Here is a 14626-nt window from a genome sequence, read left to right as displayed (position 1 = left end):
AATACTGCACGTATATACGTGTGTGAGGACAGTTAAAGGATTAATCCTGAACAAATATTCTCGTTTTATGGACCGTCACGGACGGGAGGAAGGATAAATTATCCCGTACATGCGTCACATCCGGCTCGTTTCTACTGGATGAAACCGGACAAACGCATTCCGCGTCGGGCGAAAGGAGAGAAAAAATCCTCCGTCTTTTTCTCTCCTTTTCGCAACGCGATGGATCCACCGCGCGTTAAGTACGTGTGGATATTATACAGGAATTAATATTTCGGCGGAGAAGGAAATGTCACCGACAGCAGCCCAGGCTCTCCGGCTGCCAATACACGCCTTCTGCACGTCGCGGTTCCCCGCGTCGACTCGAATCAATCGGCGTGTTTTAACGTCAATTTAACGAAATTGCTCGACCGCGAGGCCGCCGAAGTTTCCAGGATTTCCTCGAACGTCTATCTCAATATTAGCTCTCTATCTCTATACAAATCGCTGGTTAAAAACTCTCATATCTATACGGTTATTTCTCTCAAAACCAGAATTTTTTCTTTATATCTAGATTTTTCCGAATTCGAGGAAATTCTTTCGAAAATATATAATTGCCGCATGTCGACCCTATAATATGACGTCGCTATTGAATTCGCTCGAACATCTGGTGTCACATTTTGATAAGAACGTTTAAAGTGACTCATGTTAAAAGTACGTGCCGTACATATTTCTTGCGAAATTTACTGACTTCCGAGCGAGTTTACTTGACTCGTTATGTCGTAATAAAAAGCGATTGCTATCAGTTTTAACTAATACGTGTAATATGAGCGCTAATACATTTTCTCGTTCGTTCGCGTTTCGTTATCGCGAGCATTTTATGTATCTACGAAAGAACCGATACAGACGTATATCGCATGTATGATGCGTTTAAAATGCGGTACGGATATCGCACGTATGATAAAATATCCCGCAATCTCCGATCTCGTAAAAATTTTCGCGACTCACCGTACGTCATCCCGCTTGGGAAAACTGTTTGTGCCGCCACCAATCTCTCTGGGGATATTTCGAATCGCAATCTGCTATCGTTCGCCAACAATCGATTCATTTCGCCGCTGGTCTCGTTTATCTTGTATTGTTTTCGTCGGCGCGATTGGGCCGGCGACGATGCTTTTACGGACGCGGATATTTTTAGATCCGCGCCCCCGATGTGTTTTACGGCCGGTTCTACATCCTCTCCGCGGCGAGTCTACTGATTTATCCGACGGACCAAAAGACATTTTGTAAGCGAAACCTTTCTTCTAGCGTAAGTACGTCACAAAAATTATTTTAAGAATTAGCGAAGAGTGGAGAGAAAGAAAGTTGTCCCGCAAGTGACAACCAGTTTTGAAATATTCCTTTGTGGAAGGAAAATGAGGGAAATACGCTCGAATTACTTTCCAGAGCAAAATATTGTATTTTATTTTTGAGAGTCCGCGCAATGTATAAAGGGTCCATAAAGTAACGTGGCAAAAGCATTTGCATCCGCATCGCGGATTCGCGTTTCCGTTGAAGATTGGAGATTGGACGTCGCCAGTCACCCCGCATGTACGACGTGACGCAGTCACGTGCGTCTCGCAATTTCGAGAGAACGAAGGAATATGTTATTAAACATCGTGAATCGATAAATTTGCGACAATACTGTAGCGGGCGGCGTTTCGTTCGTTTTTGCGCTATAAACAAATTATTTGTCAAATGCACGACTCACGATTTGAAACTAAAGACACCGCCGAGATCAACGACCTCGGAAATTGTGACGACGTCAGAAATAATCAACGAACGAAAATACCGATCGTGCCTGTTTAATTCCGTTATATTGAGACAAGGAGGAGGAGGAGGAGGAGGAGGAGGAGCGTTTTATATATAAACCTGCTTATTATTGATATGCGAAAAATATAATTATTTTTTTAGAATTAAATATTTGAAATGAGGGAATTATGATTGTTCGGCACAATCGCTTTACGCGTAACGAAGGCATCTTAAAGCTCTTCGAAATATGAATCGTTATTAAAATAAAGCATTTAATTTATTGAGAGATCGAGAGAGATGATACTTTTATCATACCAATATAATAAATTTTAATTATCGAGATTACTCTCGGTACTCTCGTTTTATGTGTCACATCTCGTTATTAATATCGATATCTCTTTCGACGTCTGCAGGCGCAAAGCCGCGTAACGTTGCATAACGTTTATAATCGATAGGTGACGAGGAACCCGTAGCGACATGTGTCACGATATCGTGCGGGTCGCGCCATATGCCTTGTATGTTACGTGACAAATTGGCCACGTGCAATTTTGCGGCACGTGCCCGCGATGTCTCTGCCTTCCTTTTATGTAATTGGACGTTTTGTCGCGATACTAAATCGAAAGAATTTCTGCTACATAAATGCATCACGCGGCAGAGCGGGCAGACAACGACACAATAAGTATGAGAGATTTCGCGTCGTAACATTTTATATTATATTTCCGCTATAATATTTTCCGCGGAGATGAGCCGGCGCGAACGTCATTCCTCCTAACGTTTTTTTTCTCTTCTTTTGACCTCGTCGCTTTATGCAAGCCGATAAAAAATTGTAATAACGGAAAAATTTCAATAATATACAATGTAACAAAAAGAAGGTATAAACTCTCCGATCAACTCGGAATACACGTTTCGTCGATCGATACTAGATTCCGGCCCGGCTGTGACATTTTTGCTGGCACCGAATGGAGAATTTTTCGTGAAATTCAACGACGGTTTTCATCGTTGCTTTACAAATTCCACACGGCGCTTCTAAGGTATTTTATTTTCCGGCGCGTTGAACGTTTGTAATGATCGTCGCTTATACGTTATACGCGATGCGCTTATAAGATAATGCGATGCCATTTATCGTAAGTGGCGACACAAAGGCGATATAGCCACATGCCTGCCTTCGTCCCTTTTTCCATATGTATAACGCACGATCGCTCGACACGCTGACCGCCGATCTGCAAATTAAACAATCGCAATTTGGTTGAAACGCAATTGCGAATACGATAACGCGTCATTCTGGTCTGTGCGTGATAATGAGCGGCTCGTCGCGCTTACGTCCTGATCGACCAATGCAATCGCAGCCTCGAATTATATAATTGCGTGTCGCGCGGAAGCAAAAAATAGGCATCGCGAATGAAAAAGGCTGATTCCGGCGCCGAAAATGAAACGATCGTGTGTATATAATGTGTTTGCGGGTATCCAATGACGGGTCGTTGAGGGATTTACGCTTATTCGGTTACCAGCGTGGACTGCGGAATCGAGTTTTTCGCGTATAGAGTACATCTCAAATTGCACGTATATAATTCCCCGTTTACGAACCGACAGTGCAGCGAAAAGAGAATTTACAGTCAGAGAGAGGCCGCGCTCGTATCGTTCACAGGCCTGCAGCTTTATTCATCATTTTACGCATTGACGTTCGATATCCTTGATAGCGACGCGCGTGTATGTACATTGCGATATAATATGTTAGCCATCGTTCTTAATTAGAGGAGCTCGCGTATATTCGCGCGGCGCCCGCGGCCGGCTTTTCGTCGCCACGCACGAAACGTGCGATTTGAACGGCGGTATAAGCCAGTATAAGCCGAGAGAGCGCGGGAATAATAGTCGCACACCTGTGCGTCAAGTTATTATTACGGGTATACGCGAAATTTAGCTATTCTCGCGGAATTAAGCGATGGGCGCAGTCGTTTCGTTATCGTTTACGTCACGCATGAATATGCACGGTGCATGCATATGCATGGCAGTCTCCGTAGCACAGATGCATAAAAAGAGCGTGAAGCCGTTTACAAAAGATGACCTTGGAATCGAAAGATACGGCGAAAAAAAAAGTTGCATATTATTCACGTCGCGCGCCCTTTGTAACGGCGTAAACGTCCGCAGCGCGCTGCGCGGCGGACCGTCTTTTTTTCCTTTTACTTTTAGCGCATCGCGCATAAATGCCACATCCTCGCCGTGAACAACGAAACTTCAAACTTAGGCCGGTATTCGTAATCAGATCGTATTTCAAAACCGTCTTAAGTAATATCTTAAGTAATATGCTAATACGGCTCTGTGATTGGTTAAAATGGCATCTTAAAATTGTACTTAAGATGGTTAAATATAAGAGCCGACTATGAATACCGGCCTTATTTAATCGGTGATATGCATAAAGTCTTAATGAACGCGGGCCAAACGTAAAAGGGATATTTATTCATGAAATACAGCTCATTTGCCGCACGCAAGCGAATTTTATTCATCATTTAATTATTCAGCTATATTATTTAACAGCACACGCACAACTACGTCCGATTTGCAGACCCGGGCTCGTCGGGCAAACACAAAGTAAATCATTCTCTGATCCACATAAATGCATACGAGGCGGGTCTCCCATTCCTCGCCGCGGAGCGTGATTCTTTTTCTCTCTGCAATCTCTGCATTTGAGAGCGCTTATCATATATTTATCAGTGCGCGGCATTGAGGGGGCGCGCGGATCACGCAGCTCCTCAATGATTTATTCGCTTCTCTTCCACCTCGCTCGCGTTCCCTTTTGCCGCAATCGTACCTTTTTCCGGTCGGATCGGGTTTCGCGGAGTTTAACCGCGCAAATTAACACGCACTTCCGATCGCGAACTGAAATTGGGATCGGCCACGCGCACTCTTCCGCAAGACAATTGCGCGAATTCCAGCGCGATCGGCGCGGGCTCCTGTTTCGCTCGCATAGCATCGCTTTCGGCCGCGTTTAGCGAAGGGGATGCAGTGCCCCAGATTCGGTCGAGTCTGCTCCAACAGTCGTTCAACCCTCGGCCTAGATTCGCGGCACCCCGCGCTGACGTCATTCACTATTCCACACGCAGGTGCTCGCGTCCCTGTGTGCGCTGGTCGCCGATATTACGTTTACACGTGCAATGGCCACGCGAATGCGTATTCACACGAATACACACACACACACACACATATACGATGCATACATGCACAAGGTACCGCGTCATCCCCCGCGCTGCAGTCTCAGAACACGAGACACCGCCGAAGTGATGTGCGAACCAGGGCGCATTATCCTCGTCAGGCTGTATTATGCAACTTTTCCCTCGATTCACCGTCCCTTTTTCACCCTCCCTCTTTCCCCTTTCCATCTCTCCTTCTCGCGTCTTTGCCAAGTCGGCTTTTTTGTTGCCATGGCGAGAGAGAGAGAGAGAGAGAGAGAGAGAGAGAGAGAGAGAGAGAGAGAGAGAGAGAGAGAGAGAGAGAGAGAGAGAGAGAGAGAGAGAAAGATAGAGATTCGCTGGTATCGCTTTATACATTCATACACCTCGTTACGGCAAGTATGATTGCGTCATTTCTAAAGGCCGATCTGTGTGCGCGTCGAAAGTCTGGAAAACTACCTCAGAGGCTTAATATTAAGTTGTTGGGGGGAAAAAAAATCGTCGTGTTCGCCGAAGCTGAAAACGAAATCGCGCGGCGTTTTTTGTGTGATTTAAAATAGCGATTATCGATTTCAAATTTAATCATTTAGAACGGAACTCTCTCTTTTCTTCTTAAATCAGTAATTGTGTAAGAAATGTAAATCAGTAATTTGAAAGAAGAAATCGTATGAACTTAATAATAATAATTCACCGTTCTTTTCTGAATCGTAATTCGAACGTGCGGTTGTGCGCTGGTTAATTTTAATTTCGCTGTAAAGAAATTTGCGTGACATTTTTTCATTTGGTTATCGGTATAATGACTTTTTGCGGAATAATTGCAGATATTACATATGAGAGATTCTTATTATCTGCCTCATGTGAACGAACTTATGTAATCGATAGATGACGTTCATTTGTCAAGTTCATACGTCAAACGACAATAATAATCCGCGATTATGTCCGACATAAATCGGGAAAATGATTGATGATCGATGTGCATATAATAGATTCCATTTGATTGTGTTTTTCCACAATGAAACGCGCCGCGAAAAGCCATTTCGATTTATGACAAGTCACTGGATTATAATCTTATTACAATTTCTCTCTTCGTCTCTTTTTTTCGTAGAATGTAATTACCACGGGTTTTTTTTGCCAATTGTAAAATAATTCTCGATAATGAATACGAAATAATTCTGACGCAGATAAATTAATGACAGATTAATAAAATTATAATGACAGATTATTTTTAGCTCAGCTTGAGCATAAAAATAATCTCTTCATTATATAAGCGAAACCGCTAACTGGACCGATTATTATACGTAATTAATTTTACTGTTTTTGTTATGCTTATTAATAATATATCGACGTTATATATTAACTAGTTATATATTATAAATATATCAGGATACATTATATATCCTGATGTATGGAAATCGAGTTATTTCTACATGTTGTGGAGATTTTACATGCGTATTAGCACTTTGCATAATAGTTTTTTTTTAATGGTAACGAGCTCAAAATAGCTTATAACACTTTTAATCCGATTATACTCGTTAGTGATATCATTATTTGATTACAACGCTTTTTGAAAAAAGCCATCAAATTTTTTTCAACTTTCTTTATGATCTCTAAATTTCCTTTATTCGTCTCTTTTAGCTGACGGGTTTTCTTCAGCAACCCGTTCCGTACAGCAGCATGTCGGAGGTCCGGAAGTATGTTGTCGCTAGGTGGGACCCCGCGTATAAGAACTGCCTCAGCATCGTCCTACCAGACGGTTCGCTTCTTCTGCAAGCCAATAACGCTTACACGAGGGACCAGTGGTACCACTCGATATTATGGAAGGTAAATTATCATTTATTATTTAAGAAAAATTATTATCGTTTATTGTTGTCCGTTTTAATTAATTATTTCCATCGACGCAGTAGTTTTAAACGTAAACAATTTTGAAGAATAAGAGTCAGATATAAAATGCGAATATCGTCGGAACTGACTGGATTTAACGTTCATATTTTATTGCTTGGCCACGTTGTGAGATTCATCACTGCTTGTTTACTGTGTTAATAGCGATAAAAAAGTGATGGACTTTTGAACAATTTTTAAGTTTTTAAGCTAACAATAGAGCATTGTGTTTGCCCATGTTTCGAATGGCGTTTTTCGAGCGGAGAACGATCGATGCCGTTTATGCCGCGAATGCGAACGCTGATACCAAATATTTTTTAAAATATCGGCCTTCCACAATGCCTGACGTGGCATCGGCAGAGAACGGCAGAGCAAACATAGGCGTTATTAACGCCCGACAATGTGAGGCCGGAGCAGAAGGAAGTGATAACGGCGCGAGAGAGGCGAACGTTCCCGATCGTCCTCGACCGGATCAAATCTCCCGGATACGTCAGTGTTTTATGGAGGTTGCCGCGAGCGGTTTAATATCCGGCCGGGAAATTAATCAGCCTCTCGTCGTGGCGAGGCGCGACGAGTAAATCGCAGCGATCGGACCGACCATAAAGATTGATCGAATTTTATCGTTTACGACGTTATATGTTCCCAATGAAAACATCGTCCGTACGGTCTGGATGTCGATGACTTTTACCGAGATTGACCATGTTCGCCAGTTGTTTTAATTCAATTTTGCCAGTTCTATAGACACGGGTAATGCGTCGTAATGACATTTTGGCATTTAATTTCAATTGATCCAATTTTTATATTTATTTAGCAGCAAATAAAGTAAAACTCTTGTTATAGGGAAGGCACCTCCAATGACCTTGTCCTTCACACACACACACACATTTATTATAAAGATCAACTTTCTGGGTAATTCTTAAAAGGTTTTAGCAAGTCGCTCGTTATTTATTAAAAAGTTGTCACGAAAGAAGTTTGAAAAATATTCTCAATACTGAAAGACATAAATAACTAATATGTAGGTAGGTGAAAATAGTACATGTACAAGCGCGGGAGGGAATCCGACCCTCCTCTGCACTTTCACCTTAAACCTAAACTCAACCTTTATTATTGTAACCTTCTCAGCGACTCTTATAAGAAAGTTGTTTCTTAACATAAAATGATTCCACATGGGACCCCAACTTCCCACGCAAACCGTATAATAATAAATTTTGTTATAATAATTTTTTCTTCAATTTATAAGCACACTTACGTATCATTTCTTTATATTGCATCTCTCTCTTTCCATATTATATATTTACTATCTTGAGGCTTTTTTTTTTTTTTGTTTCCGAATTGTTAACGATAGAACATGCCGATTAAATAGCTCGAGTTCGAATACCACGAATCATCCGGAACCGTTCCGTCTCTGCCCGTAGAAAAATATCTTCAAATACCAACACCTCGTGTCGATGAGCACTCGGGAAGAGGTGATACTGCGCGAATTGCGCACCATGGTGGACTTCGCCTTGTGGACGCCGCTCGAGGACGAGAGGGTGGCGGGCACGCCGCTCGAGGCGGTCATTAAACTGCTGGACGAGCCCAGCGCGGAGGTCGACTCGGACGGGAAAACCGAGGAGGTGGTGCGCGATCGCAGGAGCTGGGCGGAGGCCGTGCTCGCCGTGGCGGCCCCTCTTCTGGAAAAAGCGGCGCCGCCGGCGGCGCTCGCGAAGGTACTCGCCAGACTGGCGCAACAGCATCCGCGATCGCAGCTGGTCCCGATGCTCAGCCCGGCGATCACGAGATGCCTCAAGCACACCGTTGACTTTGGCAAGTCGCCGGACATGAGAAAGCTGCTGCAGGTGAGGCGTCTGATAAGTCTTACGCTACTTTGTTTGATTACACAGCGAGATCAAGGGAGATCGTTCATTCCCTCTCGTTTTAACGGTATACAAATTATGGCGTAAAAAAATAAGCCTTTGCTATCCTGACGATTCTAGTTAGTTGGGCGAATTAATTGTGACTTAAATAATAAGCGATAGGGAAGCGCGAATGTGCAGTTATAACGTTGCGTTCCGTATGTTGTAGGTGTTCATCGCCGCTTTGTACGAGAACAATGACGGCGAACAGGCGATCAAGGACTACATATCGTCGGTTCACGGGCCGGGTAGCGATTGTCCGCACCCGCGGGTACTCCCCAATCTCGTGTCCATCTGCGTCGCGGCCATATTCCACAGGCAAGTCTCGCCCAAGTTATTAATGGAACTGGATTCCCGTATCGCGAATCAGACGAAACTCTCAACGATGTTTGATTCCGTATTCGCAGGTTCGAGGTGTCGAGTCGCGCGTCGTTGGAAAAGGACGAGTCGCCGTCGTTGCCGCCGTTGCAGTGCTACCTGCTTGTCTTGAACATCGCGTAAGTGTTGCGCTCACTGACAAACCAGCCTCTCGCATCTTGCCTGCTTCACGCTTGAAATTCTCGGTTCTAAACAATCTAAACGCGTCTCACATATCGGGGGAAACGACATTGCAGATCGGAGTACACCGACTGGCGTCCGGGTCTCGGGGCACTACTGCAGCCCGTCCCGTTCCCGGAGGAGGCTTTGGCTGTGAAAGAAGTGCAGGAGTCCGTGTTGTTGTGCGTGATGAAACGACTGGCGAAGGACCCGAGGTGCACGGTGCATCGGGTCCTGCTGCCTGTTAGAGAACCGCGTCCAGGCTGGATGCACATCGCCGCGCCGTCCAACCCGGTTTGTCCAGATCGCGGAGAATTGTTCGGCGAGATGGTGAGATTTTTTATCAATATTTTTTTTTTTTTTTTTTTACGAAGATTGTTATATTTTTTTTGCATACCATTAATTACAATTTTGGTAGAATTTATAATGAATTTTGGTTAGAGCTTTAAAACGTAGCTTTCTTTGCGGCTAAAAATTTTCATTAATTATAAAAGATGATGATATTTATGAGGAGCATTTTTCACGCGTGCGGAAAATCTCATTAATGTTAAATCTTCAGTAAGACCTCCCGCGAAGACTAAGATACTCGAGGCAAAGTTACAAAGCTTATCTAACTTCTTTAATCTCGTGTAAATCGTTCCTACCGAATTTTACATATTTGGATATTTACATATTTGGATCGCACGAAAGATATAAACATCTAACGGCGAAATAAACAGAATACATGCGGATGGATACGCATATCGCGCTTATCAGCGCAACGGCATCGAATTTATCCGCACGTGAAACGATTGTGTGGTGTATTCGGTAACGTAATCTCGCGAGCCAAGCGTTTCGAATTGCGCCTCTCCGGCCCGCGCGCGATAACACACACTGGAGTAAGATCTGTTTTGTTCAGAAACAATTCGCTCCCCTTCTCCTCCTCTTCCCGCCTCCACGGGAGAGAGAGGTCGAGGCGGCAGCGTCGATTATTCTACGCGCGATTCGATCGGAGGTCCACCTGAATATTCATGAATCGCTCTTTTGAGATGCGCGGGCGCGTCGTCTTCAATGGACCCGTATTGACAACATCAATTCTCCAATCCTCTCGGAAATAACAGCGAAATCGAATCGCCACAATCGCGCGGAATTAATGAAGTCTGTCGGGTTGATTGCGGGCTGGCGGAACGGAACAGGAGGACGTCCAATGATCCTTCCAGCGAGTAAATTCCAATTCTTGATTACAATCAAGATCATAATTCCATCGTCGATCCCGTCATCGAGGAATTTTAACGAGCGGGCCGAGAATCCGCTATACATTGGCCTATTTTAAGTTAAATTAACGAGCGTGGGAATTTTTTTCTGTCATTTGGAATGCACGAAAGATTCGGACAGATGTTGTAACAGCGCGCGTTCTCGACAGCTCACGACTCTGCTGGCGTGCTGCTGTCGGCGAAAGAGGTTCATCGCGTCTCTGCTGAAGCAGGCGGGCGACGATTGCATTCTGCTGGCGGTGCGGGGCTGTGACGCCGCGCAAGAGGCGCTCTGCTTGATGCTCGAGTGGCGATTGCTGCCGAACGAGGAGGCGAGGCTTCAGATAGTCAACGCGCTCGAGTCCACGAAATCCGGGAAGGAGCGTTACGCCGCTCTCTGCCAGAGGCAGAAGAACCTGCAGGAGTTGGTAAGTGAATTCGCCAGTCGCGCGCGTCCCGATCACCTTTTCGCTGCTTTTGCTTTCCCTTTTCTTTTCTTTTGAACTAACGTTGATGATAATTCGACGATAAATTATGTCAGATCTTAATGCCATTCTATGCACGTACGTATGTATGTATTCGATTTCGTCAGCAACAAAAAGGTGGACCTCGAAAACTGACGCTACCCGTACGAGCGACCGACGCCGACGTCGCTCTTCTGCTGGGCGGTCGTGCTCTCGGTAATCTCGAATGCCTCAGCCTGGCCTTCACTTCCGTGACGTCCGCTTGCGCGGAACAACTGATAAAGTTACCGGCGCTGAGATACCTGAATCTGTGGGCCACGCAATTCGGCGACGCCGGCCTACAGATGATCAGCGAGCACCTGCAGAAGCTGCAGGTGCTGAACCTCTGCGAGACGCCCGTTTCCGACAAAGGCATCTCCACGTTGGCCTGTGAGTATCCTGATACCAGAACTTCAGTGTACCTAATAATGATTTAATTTCTTTGCTAGAATTTGGTAAAATTAATCTTAAAGTATGAAGCAGATAAAAAAGCTAGATTTAGAAGATATAAATCCGATATATTATATGAGATTTGATTGTTCAATATACAACAAGAGAAGTGTAAAAAGTATTTCGACATATTCAATTTTTATTTTCAATTTTTTTTGTGAATCTATATTTCGATCTGTCGCTCGAAAAAAGTGCTATCGCTTTGTTACAGCATTAACCAGCCTAAGGAAATTGAACCTGAATAGCACGAAGCTGTCGGCTCAGACATTCGAGTCACTGAAGAAGCGACTGCCGGCCCTGCAGGAATTCGACGTTCGATACACGGAGGCCTGGTGACCCGAGGTCACGTCCAGCACCTCGACCATCTGCGCTCTTCGTGACGCAGAACTCTTCGTAACGAAGAAGCAACGCTGAGGTGCTTGGTCGTTCGGAACAAAAAATTCAAGAGACTTCACAAACGTGACGTTCGTATTCTTGATGTAATCAATCCGATCGAATATCGAGCATTGTGCGCGATAAATTCGTTCGTTTTGCTTCGATTTAGGCTAATATACAATGTTCGCGGTCAGCATAACGATCGCTGAATCGATCGTTAATGGACCTTCGTCAATGAAACTTTCCCAGAGGGAACAAAATCTTCTACTGACCACTGTGCGGAATGAGTGAAGAGCCTTTTACCGTGTTTTTACGTATCTTCGACGTATCTCGCTTCTTCCGGTTTAATCGATCGACAGTTTGTTCTTTCCAAAGGGCGATAAAGATGTGCGATAGATTGACGCGGTATCAATATATCCGTGTGTCCGTTAAATGTATCTTCTATTTTCAGCTGATATTGTTTACACGAGACGTTGTAGATGGAGATTCTCTTCCGAAAAATTCGCCTGCCAGCTAGGCGGCTCGATCGCGCTCCTACGACGTACGTTAATTTAAAAGCGCATCCCTTCCGCATCGTTATCGAGTGGAGACCGCACTTTTCAGGAAACATTCCAGCATCGTGAGTTCAGACGTTTCCCGGGAAGACGCACATTCGTTCGAATAAATAAATATCGGGCGAACGACGAGCCGTCTCTCTCTCTCTCGGGAATTTGCATAGAATCCGTTCCAGAAATATGCGAGGTGGCACGTGTAACGATCGCGTCGAAGAGTCGCCGATCATTAGAGCCAGAAAAACGCGAAACGTTTGCGCGGTAAGTTGTCTACCTGGGGATAGCGAAGGGAACAAATGCATAGACGCGTGGCAATAACGCGGTTGCCTCGACGATTCTGATCGAAAACGAACTAACAATCGCGTTTAACGACCGTTCACATTTTTACGCAACTCCGAAGGCCAGTTTCGTCGAGCGTCAACTTTAACAATAGCTTCAGCGAGTCCTTCCTCCATTCTAATTCCGGGAAAAGGCAAGTTGTTTTCGTTCGTTTTTACGCTGTTAAAGCGGTAGAAACGCAAACACATCTTCCTCTCATCCAATCCCTTGAGTCTTTTATATATTCGTGCGCATCATATATCTTAACGATATTACTTTTTTGACGGAGATTACAGATATTCGCCAGTCGATTTTCATTTATTAAGCACGCGAGCGTCGAGTTTGTCATTCGCGCCGATGAGTAGTTGAAAGTCATTTCGATCCGCTGCTTCACGAGAAACTCTCTGCTAACAAGAGTAAGTACGCCAATAAAAAGGAATCAAATAGTTCATTTCTGGCGAATAGTTTCGCACAATGAGAGGTTTTTTTTTCTATCTGCAAACCTTTGCAGACAAGAAAAATTATCGAACGCTTTACTAACGTCATCCAATAGAGTCAGCGTTAATTATAAGAGTCCTGGCTAACGGATAATTGGCGAAGAACCAGCACGATGACGACAATGATCGCGACGATCCTCCGCGATCTCCGAAACAAAGACTGTTCCCAATCGTGTGTCAGCGCGTTGCTGGACCGCAGCCGCCAATCGATCCCGCTGCGTGAAGTGTCCTTTTCGTCGGGGGGACACTACCGACTTAACTCCTTTCCGTTCGAGGCGTGCTAACTGCCTTAATCAGCGAGTTCTGAGCGACCACTGCCACAACGCGTCGCGTCACAGCGAGCGTGACTTTACTCTAGCAAAAAAAAAACAAAAAAAAATGAAGAAGCGAAGCTTCTCGAAGCGTTCCACGTTCTGTCGCGATGTCGGGAAGCTGCGCGCGGTTCCGCGCTATAGACGAAACTTCGAGAGTCGCGGACGACGCGGACTCGCACACGTGCATTTTGTTCCCTAGTGTAAATAGATAGGTAGACTATTAAGAATCATCTCCCTCTCTCCCGTTTCTCCTTCGATTTAATTAGATAGATTTTAATAATTTATTCTCTAGCTAGAATTTTCTCGTATTTATATATTACGATAATGTTACATGTATGTCGCACGATCCAACTCGTACTAGCGTGAACACGCGTTTAGGAGGGATAGTCGATATCTCGTGTTTAGAGCGCCGGCAAGAAGGAGGAGAAAGAAGAGAAGAGAGAGCGAGAGAGGGTGCCTCTCGAAGAGGTAGCAGGATTCGGCCGTCACGAGACGGATTCGGCCGTCGTGGCGACGGCGATCGACGGTTTCGCAACAAAAAAAAAAGAAAAAAAAAGAAGAAAATCTCGTCTCGATTATTGTAAATACCGCAAGGGAACAAGCATTGTAAGAAGACTGTTTACGTCAATTTCAATAAGGATCATTAACTTAGGGAGCCACGAATTAATTACTCAAGTTAATTCCACAAAGCGTCATACACGTCCTGTGAGCGAAGCAAATAAAATTCGAATTTAATACCTCACAGCATTTCCGTTCCGTCACGCCTTTCGTTGTCTCACGTCTCGTCAGCGAGATTCGCGATCTTGCGCTGGCTTTTTGGCGATTCGCCAAAAAGCTAAAAGTTTCTCTTTAAGTTTTATCCTTAAATCGTTTCCTCGCATGTAATTCTAGCCGTTGCCGTTTCGTCGGTGAAAATCTGTAAAACATATTCTGTTTAGACGTGTTACGAGAATGATCGGATGATTCAGCGTTAAATTATTAATAGTCGTATCTTTCTTTGACATTTTCGTACGAATAAATTGTTTAATCGAAGAATAACGTCGTCGTCTTCTGCATCGTTTGCCCACTGCGTCCTAATAGTCACCCCACTAACATTTATCAATTATCTTTTCAGGGATGAAATATGAAGAATTAATGTTGAACTTGTT

General features: G+C 44.4%; 1 protein-coding gene across 1 annotated transcript in view; it reads left to right on the top strand.

Annotated features, from left to right (window-relative positions):
* LOC143906236 (C-Maf-inducing protein) overlaps positions 1–14404 on the top strand; it is a 33868-nt gene extending 19464 nt beyond the window's left edge. Inside the window, exons 2-9 of the mRNA XM_077422162.1 lie at positions 6564–6749; positions 8222–8644; positions 8871–9019; positions 9109–9198; positions 9316–9568; positions 10641–10898; positions 11063–11363; positions 11635–14404. Coding sequence (XP_077278288.1) covers positions 6564–6749; positions 8222–8644; positions 8871–9019; positions 9109–9198; positions 9316–9568; positions 10641–10898; positions 11063–11363; positions 11635–11759 — 1785 coding nt within the window. The 3' untranslated portion in view covers positions 11760–14404. The remainder of the gene's footprint in view (positions 1–6563; positions 6750–8221; positions 8645–8870; positions 9020–9108; positions 9199–9315; positions 9569–10640; positions 10899–11062; positions 11364–11634) is intronic.
* Positions 14405–14626: the final 222 nt, after the last annotated feature.

The sequence above is a fragment of the Temnothorax americanus genome, unplaced genomic scaffold (assembly GCF_048541705.1).
Source record: "Temnothorax americanus isolate GAGA-0224 unplaced genomic scaffold, ASM4854170v1 Scaffold7, whole genome shotgun sequence".
Classification (NCBI taxonomy): domain Eukaryota; kingdom Metazoa; phylum Arthropoda; class Insecta; order Hymenoptera; family Formicidae; genus Temnothorax; species Temnothorax americanus.
This window is presented reverse-complemented; position numbering and strand designations above follow the sequence as displayed.